General features: G+C 42.0%; 1 protein-coding gene across 1 annotated transcript in view; it reads right to left on the bottom strand.

Annotated features, from left to right (window-relative positions):
- VIT (vitrin) overlaps positions 1-17,021 on the bottom strand; it is a 98,553-nt gene that overhangs the window by 54,047 nt on the left and 27,485 nt on the right. Inside the window, exons 3-4 of the mRNA XM_019741949.2 lie at positions 13,450-13,515; positions 140-296 (exon numbers count right to left, since the gene is read on the bottom strand). Coding sequence (XP_019597508.2) covers positions 140-296; positions 13,450-13,515 — 223 coding nt within the window. The remainder of the gene's footprint in view (positions 1-139; positions 297-13,449; positions 13,516-17,021) is intronic.

The raw sequence follows: 17,021 nt of genomic DNA, 5'->3' as shown, positions 1-17,021 counted from the left end.
CCATGGGATAGGGTTGCCAGGAGAAATACAGGATGCTCAATTAAATTGGTACATTTTTGTTGCTAAAGCAGGAAAGCCTGCATCGGGGCTCCCTGGCCACACCCTGATGCTGGCTGTGAAGTAGCTCAGAGCTGCCCACCTGTGAACTGCAGCGGCACACACGCTGGAGTAGGATGAGTAGACGTCTGTGCCGTAAACGTGGTATTTGGGGTCCTGGCATCCTGCTGGACACTTCACAACGAACTCAGGATTGATGATCTTTCCGGCTTTGACATCACAGTTTATCTGAGGCACATCTGGGAATACAAGATGAGGTCAACATTACCTTGTGGCATCAGCTTATATATGGGGCGACTTGCTTAGATCATAACTGTTCATTTATGTAATCTCAAAGATCCAGAGCCTGGCTTGACCCTAGCTCCACTTCATATAATGAGCACAAAGATGTAACTAGGGCATGCCTCAGACCAAAAGAAAAGCACTGACCATCCATTGCCTTTCATCGCTGAGAGCAAAAACAAAAGGCTTATTGCTGGGCTTATATGGACGATCAATTAATTGAAGAAGAGAACTCTGGGAGAAGACCTGCCTCCAGCGGCCAGAAATACTATCTTGAGTCAATGGCTGGAGAGCCCTGGCGTTTCAGATGCTCTGGAGCTAGCCCAGGAAAAGAGAAAACTCTCAGACGACCTGACAGGAGGATGCAAAGGTATTCCGGGAAAGGCTAACAAAGGAGCGTGGACGTTGAGGGCATGACTGGCCTGCTGTAGCACAGGTCCCATGCTGGAGCCTGGTGCAAGGATGGGCGTGGGTAGGGCCGGACCAGGTGCTCGAGTACTTGTATTCTATGGGGATGTGGGACGCTATGGAAGATTTTTGGAGAGACAGATAAATAAAAGCGATCTTTTGTCTTGGTCCCAGAGGATGGATCCTAAATCCAGGGTCAAGATGGGAGTGATCTTTTCCCATCTGCCTCAACACTTGGTGGAAAGCTGGGAACTCCACGCTGAGCATCCAGGGGAAGCTCATTTATCCTTTCCTCCTTCCTGTTCAGCGTTGTGAGTGTAATCTCCAGGCTAATGTCATCCAGTGCAGTAGGTGAGTCTTCTGGAGCTGAAAGCTTTCCTAGGGATGAGGTGGGCAGATGCCCTAGTGGCAATACCCACAAGGAGGTGTGGCTGCATCTTCCCTCAAAAAGACTTCCCTCAAAAACGGAAGGAAAACCTCCCAGATGACACTATAAGGGTGTCCTTCAAGTTGGGAATGTCTTTCATCCTAGGCCCCGTTCTTCAGAAGGGAGTCTGAAACATGAGCACAGTTCAAAGAGTAAGAAGCTCAGGAAGGGTCTGGAAACCACCAGATGTGAGGGATGGCTGGCAGAAATGGGTTTTTTGGCCGTAAGAAGGAGCGAATTTGGAGGCAAGTGATAGTTGTCTTCACAAGTAGGACTGTTGTGTGTTAAGACACCAGAGGGCAGAGTTAGAACTAAAGGATAGATTTTTATATGGAGGCAAATTTGGCCAAGAAGAACTTTCTAGTAATTGAAGTTGCCCTTGAAGCTGTGGACTGACTGCCTCATGAGCAGGGAATGGGCTGGCAGGGACTGAACAGTTAAAGAGGGGATTTTCCACATTGGGTGGGAGAAAGAAATAAAGCCCCGCCCCATGCTAAGAGTCTGTGATTACATACACGGATTCAGGATCTCTGCCAGGCCACCCACCCTCTCACTGAGTTACTGAGATGGTCTCAGAGTTGTTAATGGCTTCCAGCTGTATCCAAAATGCACACTCTTTTTTTTTTTTTTTAACCCTTAGATGCCTGAATGGAACAGAGTTGGCCTTTCATTCAGACTGGAGAGAACTGACGTTAGAACTCCTGCTCTTTTCTTAAACACCCCTCCCAGACAATCTTTGCCACTCAGGGCTGGGCCAGCATGGAAGTGCTTCTCCTGGAGCCTGGGGGCTGAGTTTGATCACAGGCTAAAACAATTTGTGGTCTACATTAAGAAGTGGAGCCCTGTGCTTAAAACAGTTTTGTGGTTTCCTTCTCCCCACCACAGGTTGCCTCCTCTCCAAAGTTATTTTCTTTTTTCTTTCATTCTTTTAAATCCTGACATTCAAGGCTGCATTTACTATTTTGAGTCTTAGAGATTTGTGTTTTTGTTTTTGTTTTTTTTTAAGGCAATTTGGGGACCGAAGATGCCACTGTAGGCTCTCCTTAAATTAGTTAATTGTTTGATCCCTGGGTGTAACTGAATGCGTTCAGCTCTGCTGCTTTCTGCAGATCACTTCCCCACTCCCAAATGCATCTCCTCCCTTAGATGGAAAAAAAGAAAAAAAGGAAAAAAAGAAAGCATTCTTTCTTGGTTCTTAGTCATTTGAAATAGGAGGTGAAAACTTCTGTGAACTGGGGTTCAATTTAGATGTACCTTTGGCTCCCTAAGATTTTGGATCCCTGGCAGGCCAACCCAAATCTTCTGGAGTTGAGTAAATGGCTATATCTAGAAGCTTACTGCATGAGTATTATACAGTGATTAAACCTATTGAAAAACTACGGGTGCACACAGAACATGCAGTGGGTTTTCCATGAAATAGTTGGTTTAAACAGACAAGGGGAAAAATGTCACGTGGGAATATTTTACTTCCTGCTAATCTATTCCCCACCCCTTCCTCTAAGGGGCATGTGTGTTTTGGTTTGTTTTGTCTTGTTTTTTTCATAGATCTAAGAAGTAATTTAAATAAGATCAGCTTTATCTGTGCCCAACCAGATTAGTGAAATTGGTGGATCAACTTGTCCCATGGGCCGGGGTGGGGTGGGGTGGGGGGGGTGGAGGGGAATGAAATGACACTAAGCACATGTGCTCATGCACTTTGGAAAAACAGGGTGCAATGGCAAACAGTGGCTAAAGGGCAATTATTTCTTAAATTTGTACAGAACATCAAGTTGGAGAGAGTGAGCTAATTAAAATTTTCAGAATAATTGCCCAAATCACTGGACATTATAATGTCTAAATCCAACTGGGAAGAAGCAGCCATTTGCATCTTTTTGGCTGCTCTTCTTTGAGTATATGGAAGACATGGTTTATTTCTTTACAGTATCCTCACAGTTATTTGTGAAACAGTCTGTTGTCCTGTAACCTTCCAAGAAATCCTCCATCTACTTGAGGACCAAATTAAATGGTTTATCTTTGCATTTCCGCTGACTACTTTTGAGCTGTTCCATCTCACAGCTTAGGTTTTCCTTTTTTCTTTCTCTGTTGGTACTTAGGTTCATTTTCATATCTCCCTTCCCCCTTGTCTGGGCTATGTCTCAAAATTGCAGAAATAAGACTTCCTTAAGAGAACAATTCCAAGCTAAGAGAACAATTCTAAGCTAAGGCAGCTCAAGAAGTATCAGTCTAAGGTCTGAGGGGAACAGGAAGACATTTGACAAATGCCAAACAGAATTGGGTGCTGGGGGGGGAGGGGGCTAGGGGCTGCTGTGCCCTGACTATTAATCTCAGGTGAGAACTTTTTAGAAGCCCTAAAATGGTTTACTCTAGGAACATTTGGAGAAATTGAGGAGAGAGGCTCTCCATTCCTTCCTGAGTGGACAGTTGCTGGTGGCAGTAACGGAATTCTGGGCTAAAGTCACAGAGATCCCAGGGGCGCCCAGAACTACTTTGGTGGAACGTTTGCACACAGACCTGTTCCTTGGCCATCTGCTCTCCTCTCCCTCAGGTGATTCCTTAAGGTCACCTTGCCTTCCTTCCCACGGTCACTATCACTTTTGTGAAAGAGCTCACATTGGAGCATCTCAGAATCTGCCAAGGATTCCTTCCCACAGGCCCTTGGCACCAGCCACAGGGAAAAGAAAAGAACCACTTGAACCCCAGCTGGTTAGAACTGTGAGATAACCTTTAGATGCTGCTCACGGAAGTAATGTATCTGCTGTATTGATCTCAAAGGGTTTCTGAACAAAAGACCTCATCTCAGAGGTTTCCTGGGCAAAATGGGTTCTGCCTCAGCCACTATTTTCATGCAACATTGGAATCAGAGGCAGAACTGCAAATGTTTCTGCTCTGGGCTAGGTCTTCTGCCTGGTCTAATAACAGAGTGATTACTGGGTGATGTCAGTACAATCAGCCAGTGATGTAGCAAGCTAAATCAAACTGTATACTCTAGTTCTTATTTTGCCATTCATCTTTGCAATGATCCCAGGCAAGCCACATTGCTTCTGGAAAACAAATTTCTTAATCTATTCGAGGCCATAATAAGTTTGCCTCCTGGATGTTAATGAGGAAGAATTATTATAATGTACAAGCACTTATGCATAAACAGTTTTGATATTAAATGATTTTGTTGGACCGTGATATTCCACTAGAATAAAATCCTATTTTAAGAGAATTATGCAAAAAAGGCTTGCCACTGCTGCCCATGGTAATTTTCAAATGAATGTTGTCTTGTAGACTTGGCTCGTATCATTTCTCATACCTGGAACCCTTTTCCTTTTATCTGTTTAAATGCTACTACTTTTTCAATGTCCCAGTTCCATTTATATCTTTACTCATCTATTAGAATATATAATCCACGAAGGCAGGGATTTTTGTCTGTTCTGTTCACTGCTGCTCAACAGACTGTCTGCTGAATGATCGAATGAATGAATGAATGAATGAAGCCAATCCATTAGCAAGTCCTGTTAGTTTTATTTCCAAATCTGCTATTTCTCTCTACCTCCACCTTGGTTCAAGTCACCAACAGGACTGTCAACACAATAGCTTCCTATCTTGTCTTCTTCCTTCCATGTTACCCCAGTCCTTTCTGCGTTGAATAGCCAGTGTGATGCTTTTAAAAATGTAATCATTTTTCATCACTCTCCTGTTTAAAATCCCTCATTGGCTTTCTGTTGCCCTCAGAATAATGTCCAAGCTCCTTAAGATGGTTTATAAGGCCCTAAAAGATTTGGTCCCTGAACTTCTCTCTACTTAATCTCTTAACACTGTTACTTGGATGATGAAAAGGTATCAGCCAGCAAAGGCCTGGAAGAAAGAGCTTTCAGGCAGAAGTGAGAGCCAGGGCAAAAATTCTGATATGGGAATGGGCTTGATGGTTTGAAGAAGATACAGGAGGTCAGTGTGCCTGGAGCACAGTTAGTGGGGAGAGAGAGAGAGAGAGATCCGTGACAGGGTCTGGGAAGTCAGCAGGGCTCAAATCACATGGGGACTAGACAAATTATTAATCCAAATATGACCAAGATGTCAACAATTGTTTTTGTTAGAACTCTTCAGGATTGCACAATATTCTTTTCAGAAGAAACTTCTTGACAAGCCTACTTGGGATAGAGGCTGAGCTTCCAAGGGCTTGCATGTGGGCTGAACTGTTCAGAGAGGCAAGGAGAAGAGTCTACTTGTAAAATGGGCTTGTTATATGGGAGAGGGAGGATGGGGCAGAGATAGTAAGGGAGAGAGCGTGAGGGTGGAATGAGGTGCTGGTGGAAGAAAATTTTGTGTTTCACAAGGTGACTCCTTCTGTTTATCCTTGAAATAGCTGCAATAAAGGCTCCAAAATATGATAAAATAGCAGATGCAGGGAAGTTTCTTCGAGGAGCTAGTAAAGTAGCTAAGTCACAGGGCGCAGCAGGACGGGAAGGCCATGGGAACACAGGAGGGGCTTGGTGGAGAAAATCATGAGGAGTACGTTGCAGCTTCTCCAGAAATCACAGGAGAGCTCCAGACTTGGTGTTTACACAGATCTAACCTGACGCCTGAGGAGCCATGGTGGCCAAGCTTCCACTGGAGTGATAACCACTCTAGATGATGAAACTACAGCTTTGGTCAATAATGGGGCTGGATTTGAGTGCAGGTATGTCTGATTCTAACACTGTATTGCATTCTCGCCTGAGCCAAGCCTTTGTCAAGAAGATGTGCAGCGTCGGAGGTTAAAGAAATATTTTCCCTTGGTCGTTAAATATTTCTCAAGGAGAATATATACAAGCAACAATGGGGCGAAATGTAGGACATGCGATGGAAATAGTTGATAAAGACAAACCTGGTAAAGGGCACTTGTCTCGGCAGATAACTCCAAGCTCAAGCTTTAAGCACTTCAAAAATTCTATAAAATTGGTCTTTCTAGCCGATGTTTTTGCCAGGTCTGCGAAAATACCTATATCCACACTCCATGGAAGGATGTTGATGAAGGAGTAATTGGAAAACAGTTAACTTATCTATGGCAACATAGCTCTTGGGCTATGTACAGAAGTTTGTGTCTCTAAAAATAACCTATTTTTAGTTTACGGAGGACTCTAACATACGTTTTTTTCACTTGCCTCTTACGGAACCCTGAGAGACATATTGTCCTCATTTTCCAGAGAGGTGAGTTGACTTGCTCAGGCTCAGTTACCAATTAAGTGGCAGAGCCAGGATCTGAACTCAGGTCCTCTGACTCGAACCGCAAAGCTTTGCTAACTACCTGGCTGCCTCTTCCATAATTAAGAGGAGGAGTTAAATTTCTGCTTCCCTACTCTGACCTCACAGGGCTTTTCTGTACTTGCAGATCACTGACAACCACCAGTGAGTGAATGCAGGAAAGGTCTCGCAAATAGGTTGTGTGTATGAGTGTGTTTGTGTTTGTGTGTGTGGGTGGGGGGGTTGTATGCATCTGCACATTTATCTCAAACACCTGCAAGGCAACATGTTTAGTGTAATTTTCCTTCCATTGTTTTCCTGTTATTTCTGAGAATTGCTAGGGTAGAGTTTACTCAACTGAAAATCTGCAACACTGAGAGAATCTGCCTCCCTTTTCACGCACATATCAGAAAGAAGGCTAGAAAGTTAATCCTCTTCTGTTTTCCTGGTCTGAGAGGGGGCACACCAATTTGTATGGAGAACACACTGGTGTTGGCACCAGTTGTCTAAGAAGCAGGCAAACATTGGGGATTACTTACAAGTTGCTACAGCTAACAGCATGAGAACCTGCTCAGGAAGCCATGTGCAATGTTATATCAACATCCTACACAGAGCTGTGTATCTCTTCATCAGTGTCCAATACACGAAATAACCGAGTCCTATGTGGCTGAGGTAGTACCTCTGGGAATTATCCACCCTTTCAACGTTGATTGCAAAAACCTTTCCATGCCTTACAAGATATTAAGGTTAACTTATTGGAGAGGACTATGTGAATTAAAGGTTGTACATTTCACCCCAAGTTAAGACTATTTCAATAGACTTCAATGTAATGGAAATATTTCCGAATGTAGCTTCACTGCCTGTGGAGACTGTCTTGATGTTGTTTATCTTGTTGAGTGTTGTCTTCATCATCTAGATTTCCTGCTCAGAAAACTCTCAGGGTCCCCACCCTCTAAAGAATGAAGAACAGCAAAGCTTCTCGGGCTGGCATTGCCTGGTCCTGACCCACCTTCCCTCTGTATCACCCATGATTCCTCGACACTTCAACAAAACCACGCCACTCACTGTTTCCTGAGGCCATCTTCCACTTGCTCCCTGTGACATCTGGGCTTAGCTCACCTAGAAAGCCCTCCGACCTACCATTGCTTGTAAAATTTCATGTCCTTCCTTGGATGCTCTTTCAATGTGAATCCTATTGTAGAATAGGATTGTGTGAATCCTTGTTATTCTCATGCAGAATTTACCACATTTTGCTTTATAGTGGCATATTTGTTGTTATTTGTCTGTTCATCCATCCAAAAAATACTTGATGAGCACTAAGTGTATCTTCATGGTGCTTTCTGTCTAGTTGGGAAGGCAGACTGTATAAAAAAGCATCTTATAATAATCCGTGATAAATGTATAGTAGAGGAAGTGTACCACACACAGGCGCCATTGAAACTAGTTTTGTGTGTGTGTTGGCAACAGGAATTTGGTCCAGGAAGGCTTCCCTTTGCACATTGATTTTATCTTACATGAGATTGGATGCTCACTAACGTCAGAGACTTTGCAGGATGGACGGCCAGTAATGTATTGAATGGAATTAATTATCATGGCTCTCACCTGTGTGACGCTAGCTCATCTGAACCCACTTTGGACTAAGGCCATTGCTTCTGGTGCTCTTCTGGGGCTGCCTTATATGCAGAAAAGTTACTGAGATTTTACAACTTGACAGTTTTTCTCTCTCTAGTACACATACTCTGCCAAGGAGGGATTGTTCTAGAGTCATTAGTGGACATAATTTATGTGGAGATATGATGGGTTTATTACAGTATAGGCTGAAAGTCTCCTGAGTTGGAGCAGACCTTTTTCTGAATGTGTAATCTACACATAAATGAAGTTGATCCTTAAAATTCAGAAGGTTTCCTGACGGCCTTAAGAGCAGACTGTTATGAACACAGCTAAATCTTTCAATCATTGTTTGTAGCCTTCAACAATTAAGAGAAATGCAGTCACATTTTGGTCATTTGTTAGAAACTGCCTGAGTAGGTGTGTGCTGACTAAATCTACCAATGAGATACCTCTGGATAAGGTCAGATCTATGGCTTCAAAACATACCAGGAAGATGAGAGCCTTGAAAAAGTCACCTCTGAAAATAAACTGTATAAAAAACTCATTTCATACGTACAATGATGCAAACTTTTGCATGGACTCTACAATAGGTTAATTTATTAAAACATTAACTTATGTTTATTCTTATTGTATTTTTCCCTTTTTTTTTTTTTTAAGAAGATAGTCAGGCTTTTATGTTCTCCTACCTTGGGAGCTCAAGGTTGCAGGAGAGAAGACAGGGCTGCCCAACGACAACTCTCCCTCAAGACGTTGGAAATTACCCTTTCCAAATCCCCCTTGTTTGAGGAGATTGGGCTTGGTCAGTCCAAAGAGTGATGAAGAGGAAATGACTGTGCGAGACTGGGAAGGTGGGAGTGAGTAGGTAGCCCAGGAAGGGAAATGCCCCTGTTCCCTGGAAGCTGCCTTGGAGGAGCATCACCTCGGAGCAGTGCCTAGTATGGTAACCCTTGGGCTGAAAACTTCAGGCATGGGGCTTCCCCACCTCTGCTGAGATCCCATCATTTAGGACAAAATTGACTTGCCCAACTTCCAGAGATAACACAGGCTTGGACACTGAGTAGTGAAGGGGGACCTCCCTGAATGTTCTAGATTATACAAGGCATCCATGGGCTGCACTGGGGAAGGAGGAAGTCCCTGCAGTGATGGAAGTCCCTGGCAATGGGCAGTTTGGAATCAGACTTGATTTGATTTAGAAAATAAGCTGATGGGATAAGCCAAATGTGGTGGAGTAAAATTGCACCCAATACAACTGTGTACATGAAAGCAAAATATTAGCTTGGAATGAATGGTCATGTACAGGTGGGAGGAGTAGAGTTGTAATAATGCATCTTATCTTTGCTTTCAGCTTTGGAATTCCCCCCTCCCCCCACTGCCAGGTTATTTTCAACATATGCGTATACTACCTTTTGGGTCCAAAGGGCCCCCAATGAAGATAAACAATGCCCATGAGGGCCACTGGGGGTCATGGGCAAACCAAAGAAATGGAAAGGAGGAAAAGGTGATGAGAAGAAAAAGAAATGAAAAAGAAGAGGAAGTAGGGAGGAGAAAAAGAGACAATTACCCAAAACAACAGTAGACAGAAGAGATGCACTGGCATGGCATGTGGTCTCAGGCCAAGACGAGGGAAGATACTCATATTGGTTCCTCCTTTCCCTATTTTTCCCACATCTCTCCTACTTTATTTCCTATTTGGTTAGCCCTTGATTATCCAGCACCCTCATCTGCCTCCAGGCAGCAGATACTCCATTCCTTAGTTCTTTTTCGCTTAGGAGGAGGCATTGGGAAAGTGTCTGGGGTTGAGTTTCAAATCTGGCTCTGCCAACTTTTTGGCACCACATCTTGTATAGTAGGGGTCAGTAAATTGTCCACTGACCAGAACTCTCAGATGGCCTCCTCCATATTTTGCCTTCAGTCCTCTGGGTGGCAAGGACTTTTAGTCTTGAATGAACACCGGTGAAAATTGAGGGCTGGCTAGGAGAGAGGTCAGAGGACGCTGACGACAATTGGTGGGTCCCCATCCCTCTCTCTAAGCCATTCTGATCTTGATTGTCTCTCAAGTCCACCAGTTCTCAAATCTTACTGGGCGTCAGAATCACCTAGAGAGCTTGTTAACACACAGATTGCTGCTCCCTTCCCCAACCTATAGTTTGAAATTTGGGGTCCATGGGGTAGAAGGTTCCAGGCGATGCTGATGCTGCAGGTCCAGGAACACACTTTGAGAACGACTGACCTAGTCCGTTTCACACTGAAGCCAAGGATATTTGTTTAAAGCCCGGCTTTTATGATTTCACTTTTCTGCTTAAAATGCTTCAGTAGCTCCTTGTAAGATATATTTTGAGGTATCAACTGTAAGAGTAAAATTATCAAGCTTTCTCTGTTCAGCGAAGAGGAGGGAGCCCATTGTCTCCCTGTCTTCTCCACTTAGGGTGTCTCCTTGAGATATAAAAGCCCAATAAAAAGCCAGGCTTTTGATCCTCCAATGCAAGATCTTTGGCCTTCAGATCCTCGGATCTGTAAACACTTACCTCCAGAAGGAGCTCAGGGGTCTCTAGGTTTACAGGGGACAATTGTGAGGTATGTGTATTTATCTCTCAAGGAGATAAAAGAAGTTGCAATTGTTCTGTCTTCCACTCTACTGTATACATTTGTGTGACAGTCTGTCCAGACTTGGTAGATATTTTCATCCCAACTGTACATGCATGTAAAACTGTAATGTTTACTCACTAATAAATTGTGTTCTGTCTTCATACTTTGGTACAAAGGGGTGTTTTATTGGCAGGATTGTTTTATTTCCCTAACACAACCCTACCCACTATACTCTTTTCTGAGAACCACCCCACCAGCCTACGCTGCTGCAATTATTATAGATTCTCCCAGGAATTTGGGAGAATGAGAGACATGGTCTACACAGAGAAAGAGGGAGAGAGTGAGGCAGACACACAGAAACAAGCAGAGGCACTGATTCCCGAGGCCTTTACATCTGGCATACAGTCCAGCTGCTGTCCCTGTCTTGGATTCCACAAGCTATTGCCCAAATGTCTGTTATTGCTTAAGCAAATTTTCCTTGGAGTTCTGCTAATTGCGACCAAAATAACCTGCACTGAGATACTGCCTGTTGCCTTCATGATGAAGTCCAGATTCCTGGACATGGTAACAAAGATCTTTACTACCAGGTAGCTGCCTACCTCTCCATCTCTTATCTCAACCCATTCACTTCCTATTCAGTTATATTTAACTACTTTTTAGCTCTTTCTGCATTTCAGGACTTGGACATGCTGTTTTCTCTCTGCTTGTAACATTCTTCTCATCTTTGCTTGGCCAATCCCTATTTGGACTTCAGATATCAGTGTAGATGTCTCACTTCCTCCAGGAAGCCTTCCAAGACACATGGCTTCTTCTCCATATTCTTGGAGTTCCTTTACTTTAGCTCCTGTGTCCTAGCACTTACATAAGATATCATCATTGCCTGGTGGCTTGTCTTTCTTCCTCCCTCAATTTTGAGCTCTGTGAGGGCAAAGACTGATTCTCCATCACTGTTGTATCGGGGGTCTAATGCAGTACCTGGTACTTGGGTGGCATCTAATAAATGCTTGTCAAATAAATAAATGATGTGCCTCCCTTACCCCCAGTCATCTACCCTAGTGGCAGGTTGACAATGATGAGTAGAAAAAAATGAAAATTACTTTGGCCTCAAGCTATAGACTATAATTTGGAAATACTCCTGAGGTAAAGAATCAGCTATCGCCATGGTCTGGGAATATCCTATTACCTTAATTGTATCTTTCCCCCCATTATTTAATGATTGTGCCAGAGTTTCTAATTAGAGAAAAGGCCTCATGGACTTATTGATTTAAATGTGCTGCATCACCAGGGAGATTTTGAGAATAAGGTTAGAATTTAGCATATCAGAAATTCAATCCATTTGAGATCTCTCAGAGGTTTGTCCTTGGGTTCATTTAGCACAGACTTTCATCGTTACTGAAAACTGTTGTCATGGTAATCATGGAACCTTTCATGATTTCTGTATATGAGTTAATGAAGGTACTGGAAACAGCCCAGAGGAATTCATACTTGGGTGTGCATTTGTCTCCATATTAACCCAATCATTGTTTTGAACACACATCTGCCCCTGGGCTGATTCTCTTGGCTCTTGGTCCTGACAGGAATAAATAAACAACTGATTCCTTTTTAGTATTTCAGGCTAGGAGGCTGTGAATTGTTGCCCTTTTGGTCTCATTTCAACAGGAAACCCCACATGGAGGGTTTAAAGGAGCAGAAGAGAAAAAGAATGGTGTGTGAAGCAAATCTCTTTCTTTTATTTCAAGTTATTAACGTTGCTGATTTCAAGGCACCTGAATGTAATATCTACAAAGAAGTTTCAGTTGTGGAGAGCACAGAACACTGACTATATCTAAAGCCTTTCTTTTATGGTCCTTTCTAAATATACCTTCTGTCAAGCCTCCATCACGTCTACAGATTTAGATCCAGATACTTCAGTGTGCTCACAACATCTGAGTGTGATTATTTCCCATCTATGTCCTGTCCTGCTAGTTATTTTCTAGTATCAAGTCTCCCTGCTTTCCTAGTAATAGAACCCCTTTCTTTTAGCTAGGCATGTGGATGCCTGAAATCATATTTGTCATTCTCCCTTCAAGATGGCCAAGGGTACTCCGTAGAAGTGGTATACTTGACTTTCTGGATTTATCCTTAAAGGGAGTGGGCATGTGCCATTCTTTATCCCTGCCTACTAACTGAAATGTGCCCATGATGGATGGAGCTGGGGAAGCCATTTTAGACAGTGGGTTGGGACCACACTGAGAAAAGCAGAATGACAAGACAGAGGGGTATGGGGTCGTGAAGACGGTGAACCTTTTGCCAAAGCCCAAATTGACTATGTTTACAGGAGAGAGAAGGAAACTTCTGTCTTTTTAAAGCAACTGTTATTTCGGATTTTCTGTTATCCAATCTTAACTGATATTACATCCCCAAATGAAATTTAATTTTCCTCTTTCCATTGATTGGATGTGAAACCTCCTGGGCTTTCTTGTGAGATTTACCTTCTGGTTCCAGGGCACACTGGAAGGTGGGCGGGTTTGCTGGACCTTGGCATTAGCCAGACTGAATATTCTGGTATGGGGAATTGAGACATCATTTCAATGGCAGAAAAATACCTACTTCAGCTTAGTCATAGAGTTGCCTGGTCTTTGTATGTGTCTTTTGAATTTTTCTAGTGTAGTGGAAGCACCTATCTTTCACCCTAAAATCAGGACTCCTATCTCAAATGCTTTTCTGAATAGGGTAGATGATAAATAAGAATCATTACTAATCAGTCTGAATGCAAAGTAATTGAGATAAGAAACAAAAACAAAACAACCTTCCAAATTATCTAAAGTATAAAAACCCTCCCCATGAGAGATACAAGCCTTCTGTCAGTAAGGAATTATAGTTTTACTTACTGAATTTAGGCCTTTTAATCTTCTTTGTCATTTCTTTATTTGAATGTACTCCAGTCACCAGCAGAACTACAGAAGAAAAGACGAAAACAACAACAACAACAAAAACCAATCAATATTATTTCATCTAAACACTTTCCCTTTTTTGACCCTTGTGTTTGCCTCACTCATTAATGTATTCTCACTGGTGAGACTGATTTTCCCTTATATTAGAAAATAAGATGTATCATTTGTATACTTTTCTTAGCCTCTATTGAAAGGGTCTTTCAGAAATACCTTTTGGATAACTGTCCTTTGTTTTGCTGTCTTTAAATTTCAACACACCCATCCTACCATCTCTATTTTCCAAAGGAGGGAATGTGATTTGTTTGTTCCTAGGGGTGAGTGGAATGATAGAGGCAGGATGGGCACCCAGACCCTGCTTGTGTCCTTTCCAAATGGCCAGAGAACTGAATGTGCATGTGTGCTTACGTGTGCGTGTGCATATGAGTGCAACAGAAGGAAAGCTGCATGGAGGGGTTGTGTAAAAAGCACCAGAGGAGCGCTGTCTGGGAAAGGAAGACAAGGAGAAAGGGGACTGGAGGGTAGAGAGAGACTGGTCATAAGGTCTGTCTGAGGTGTGACCTGAGTGTCCCTTGGTGGTCCATGTAGCAGCACCTGGTTCTGTGCCCCACAGAGGCCACCTGCAGATAGGCGAGCTTCCTCCTCAGAAACAGGAGCAGAACCTCAAGCAGCATTTGGCTACTGCTCTCCTCCAGAAAGTGCAACAGTGGGGGGAGAAGGGGGCCTCTTTATCCTTTTTAAAGTCACATTACCAGTTGGAGCCTTGTGCTTGTAAAAAATAACATTGACCAATTTTTTTCCTATTACCAAAACAATACATGTTCCTTGTAGAAAAATGTAAAAAAACAAAACAAAACAAAAACCCACACAAAAATGTACAGAAAATATAGTTGAACACAAAAGTATATTTTCAGCCTTTTTCTATATATGTATAGATGTTATGTATTCATATGTGTACTTTTAAACAAACATTTGATCGTGCTCATACTGTTTACAATGTTTTATAACTTATTTCTACTTAAGGATAGCTACATTTTTTTGGTCATTAAATGTTAGTCTCACAATAATTTTAATTGCCTGCAAAGTGTTGCACTATAAGCATGTATCATAATTTAGCCAATTTCCAATTTAACATAAATAGCTCCATCTTTGCAATGATCCATGACCATTTCTTTAAAATAAACCTCCAAATGGGATTTCTTATCTGAAAACGATTACCCACTTAAAATTTTGATATATATTGTGAAAATTTCTCATAGCAATTTTTTGTTGTTAACAATGTCTGAAAATGCTCACTTGTTTGTACTTATACTAATTCTACCAGTAGACAGAAAAGCAATGATTTTCCTTTCAAAGGGTTAGTCAATTCTCTATTCTTCTTCTTTCCTCTCCAGGTATTCTTTCACCTTACCCACCCAAAACTGGTACTGCTTTAACTTACCTCCATGTTAGCCCCTTTTCTGAGAAACCCACTTGGTGGATGGCGTTGGGACTCTGCAGGTGGACATGTGGCAATAGAGCATCAAAAAAGGCATTTTACTCTGTAATTTATGCGTTTGTTTTTTAACAGAACACAGATGCTCAATTTAGCCATAAATGGACTTCGAAATCCTTGAATTAGAAACTATCTTTAAAGTAAAAAGTGGCAGTGTCACCAATTGTGTGTTATGAAAACTTTTTGTCTTATGATTCTCTAGCTACTCTGTGCCAATGATGCAGCTATAGCTACTGAAGTATCCCCAATTTTGACTACTAGCATTAGTTGAGGCCTGGAAATGTGACATACCATGTCCTGTAAGAACAGAAACATGAAAGAGAACTGAGTGAGAACCAAAAGTCTAGCCAAGGAGAATGAAGGCGGACTTTTTTAGGTGTTATTTACTTCTGGGGTTTGGGTGGGTGTGAGCATCCTGGAGGTCTAATTTTTATAGTAGTTTCTGTGTCATTTAACTTTGTGCGAAGACCACATTTTCATGTTATACACAAGCATAAACAAGTAGAACCCCCAAATATTTTTTTAAACAAGTAGTAAATAAATATATAGAAAAAAAAGGTACAAGTAGACAGAGTAAGTGAAATAGTAATAAATTTGGGTATCCATTTTTGTGGAAAACCAAATCCTGTCCTGGGCCTGTATGTCTGTGACAAGTGGTTTATACGTCTCGGTATCATTAGGACTATAAATATCTCAGTAAGACCACTCCATCACTCGCATTTGCTCAGCCAAGGCCCTCTGGGCTGAAAACAGGCATAGCTGGTTCAGTTTTACAGCAGTGGTTTATAGTCATTCTCTTCAATGGTATACAGACACCCTCCCCTCAGCTTAGATGCTTATTAATTAAAGCTTCCCAGAGATCACTCCTCTAAGGGAGGGCTGGGCAAGAAGGCTGAAAATGTGCTGCTATCCTGCAGCAGGTCTCCATTCCGCATCTGCAAGACCTGTCTTGCTGTATTGGAAATGGTGACTTGCATGTTGAATTCAGGTGAGAGAAAAATCAGTCCTGTGTGTCTTTCCTTAAGAAGGCAGAGCACTGAGATGGCTCATTTCAAAGTACAAAGTGGAACACAGGTGTGAAAGCCAGTCCCTTCTGCGTGAATAATTATCCAGCTGCGGAGGCCATTAGCGTCTAGATGTCTTGAGGAAATTATGTCTAGAGGCCAAAGTTCCAAGGCAAGCATGAGTTCCCAACTCTGCAGCGATACTTCTCAGTTTTTAAGAATTCTGTGTTCCTGTTTTGAATAGCATGCCAAGTTCTCACCTTTCACTAGTAGTGCTCGAAATTTCAAAACAAATTAAATGTCAAAATTACTTTTTCCAATAGGAAAACTTCCCCCCACTTCTCTCTTTCCCCTCTAGTGTGGCCATCAGAACAGTCAAGATAGCTGAGGTGTAATTGTTTTCAAGTTCAATTTAAATAAATGATCAGTCAGATGATTCATAGATAGAGACCATACCGATGAATCAGCTGGAGACCGTGCTCAATCTCATGAATGATAAAAAATGTCAGCTAACGCAAAATCATGGGATATTTTTCCACATCACGTTAGTAAGAGTTGAACACAAGGTTAGACCTAATCCTGACATGGGTCTGGGGTTAGGGCTTCCCAGTCATTGTGGGTAGTCTAAGCAGATGGAGTCATTCTGGAAAACCTTTGGTAATATATTTCAAAGGTTCTATTCTTTGTCCTAGAATATATACCTCTAGGATTATGCCCCAAATTATAATCAGATAGGTAGGCAAAGATTTATGCAAAAAAATGTTCTAATGGCAATTTAGAAATAATGAAATATTGGAAATGTTCCAACAATAGGGACTCCTAAGCATTTATTACAAATGATATGTAGAAAGACCTTAAATGACATGGTATGTGCTCAGCTCTAACTTTAAGAATGATTCTGACAAAGTTAGAATATATGTAGAGAGAAATTACTGGAACGAATATACCGAATGTTAATAATGATGAAATTATAATTTCTATTTTATATTTCTGTATCTTTCCCATCTATCGTA

Source organism: Rhinolophus sinicus, linkage group LG05 (genome assembly GCF_036562045.2).
Source record: "Rhinolophus sinicus isolate RSC01 linkage group LG05, ASM3656204v1, whole genome shotgun sequence".
Lineage (NCBI taxonomy): Eukaryota > Metazoa > Chordata > Mammalia > Chiroptera > Rhinolophidae > Rhinolophus > Rhinolophus sinicus.
Note: the sequence above shows the minus strand (reverse complement) of the source record. Positions and strands in the feature narration are given on the sequence as shown.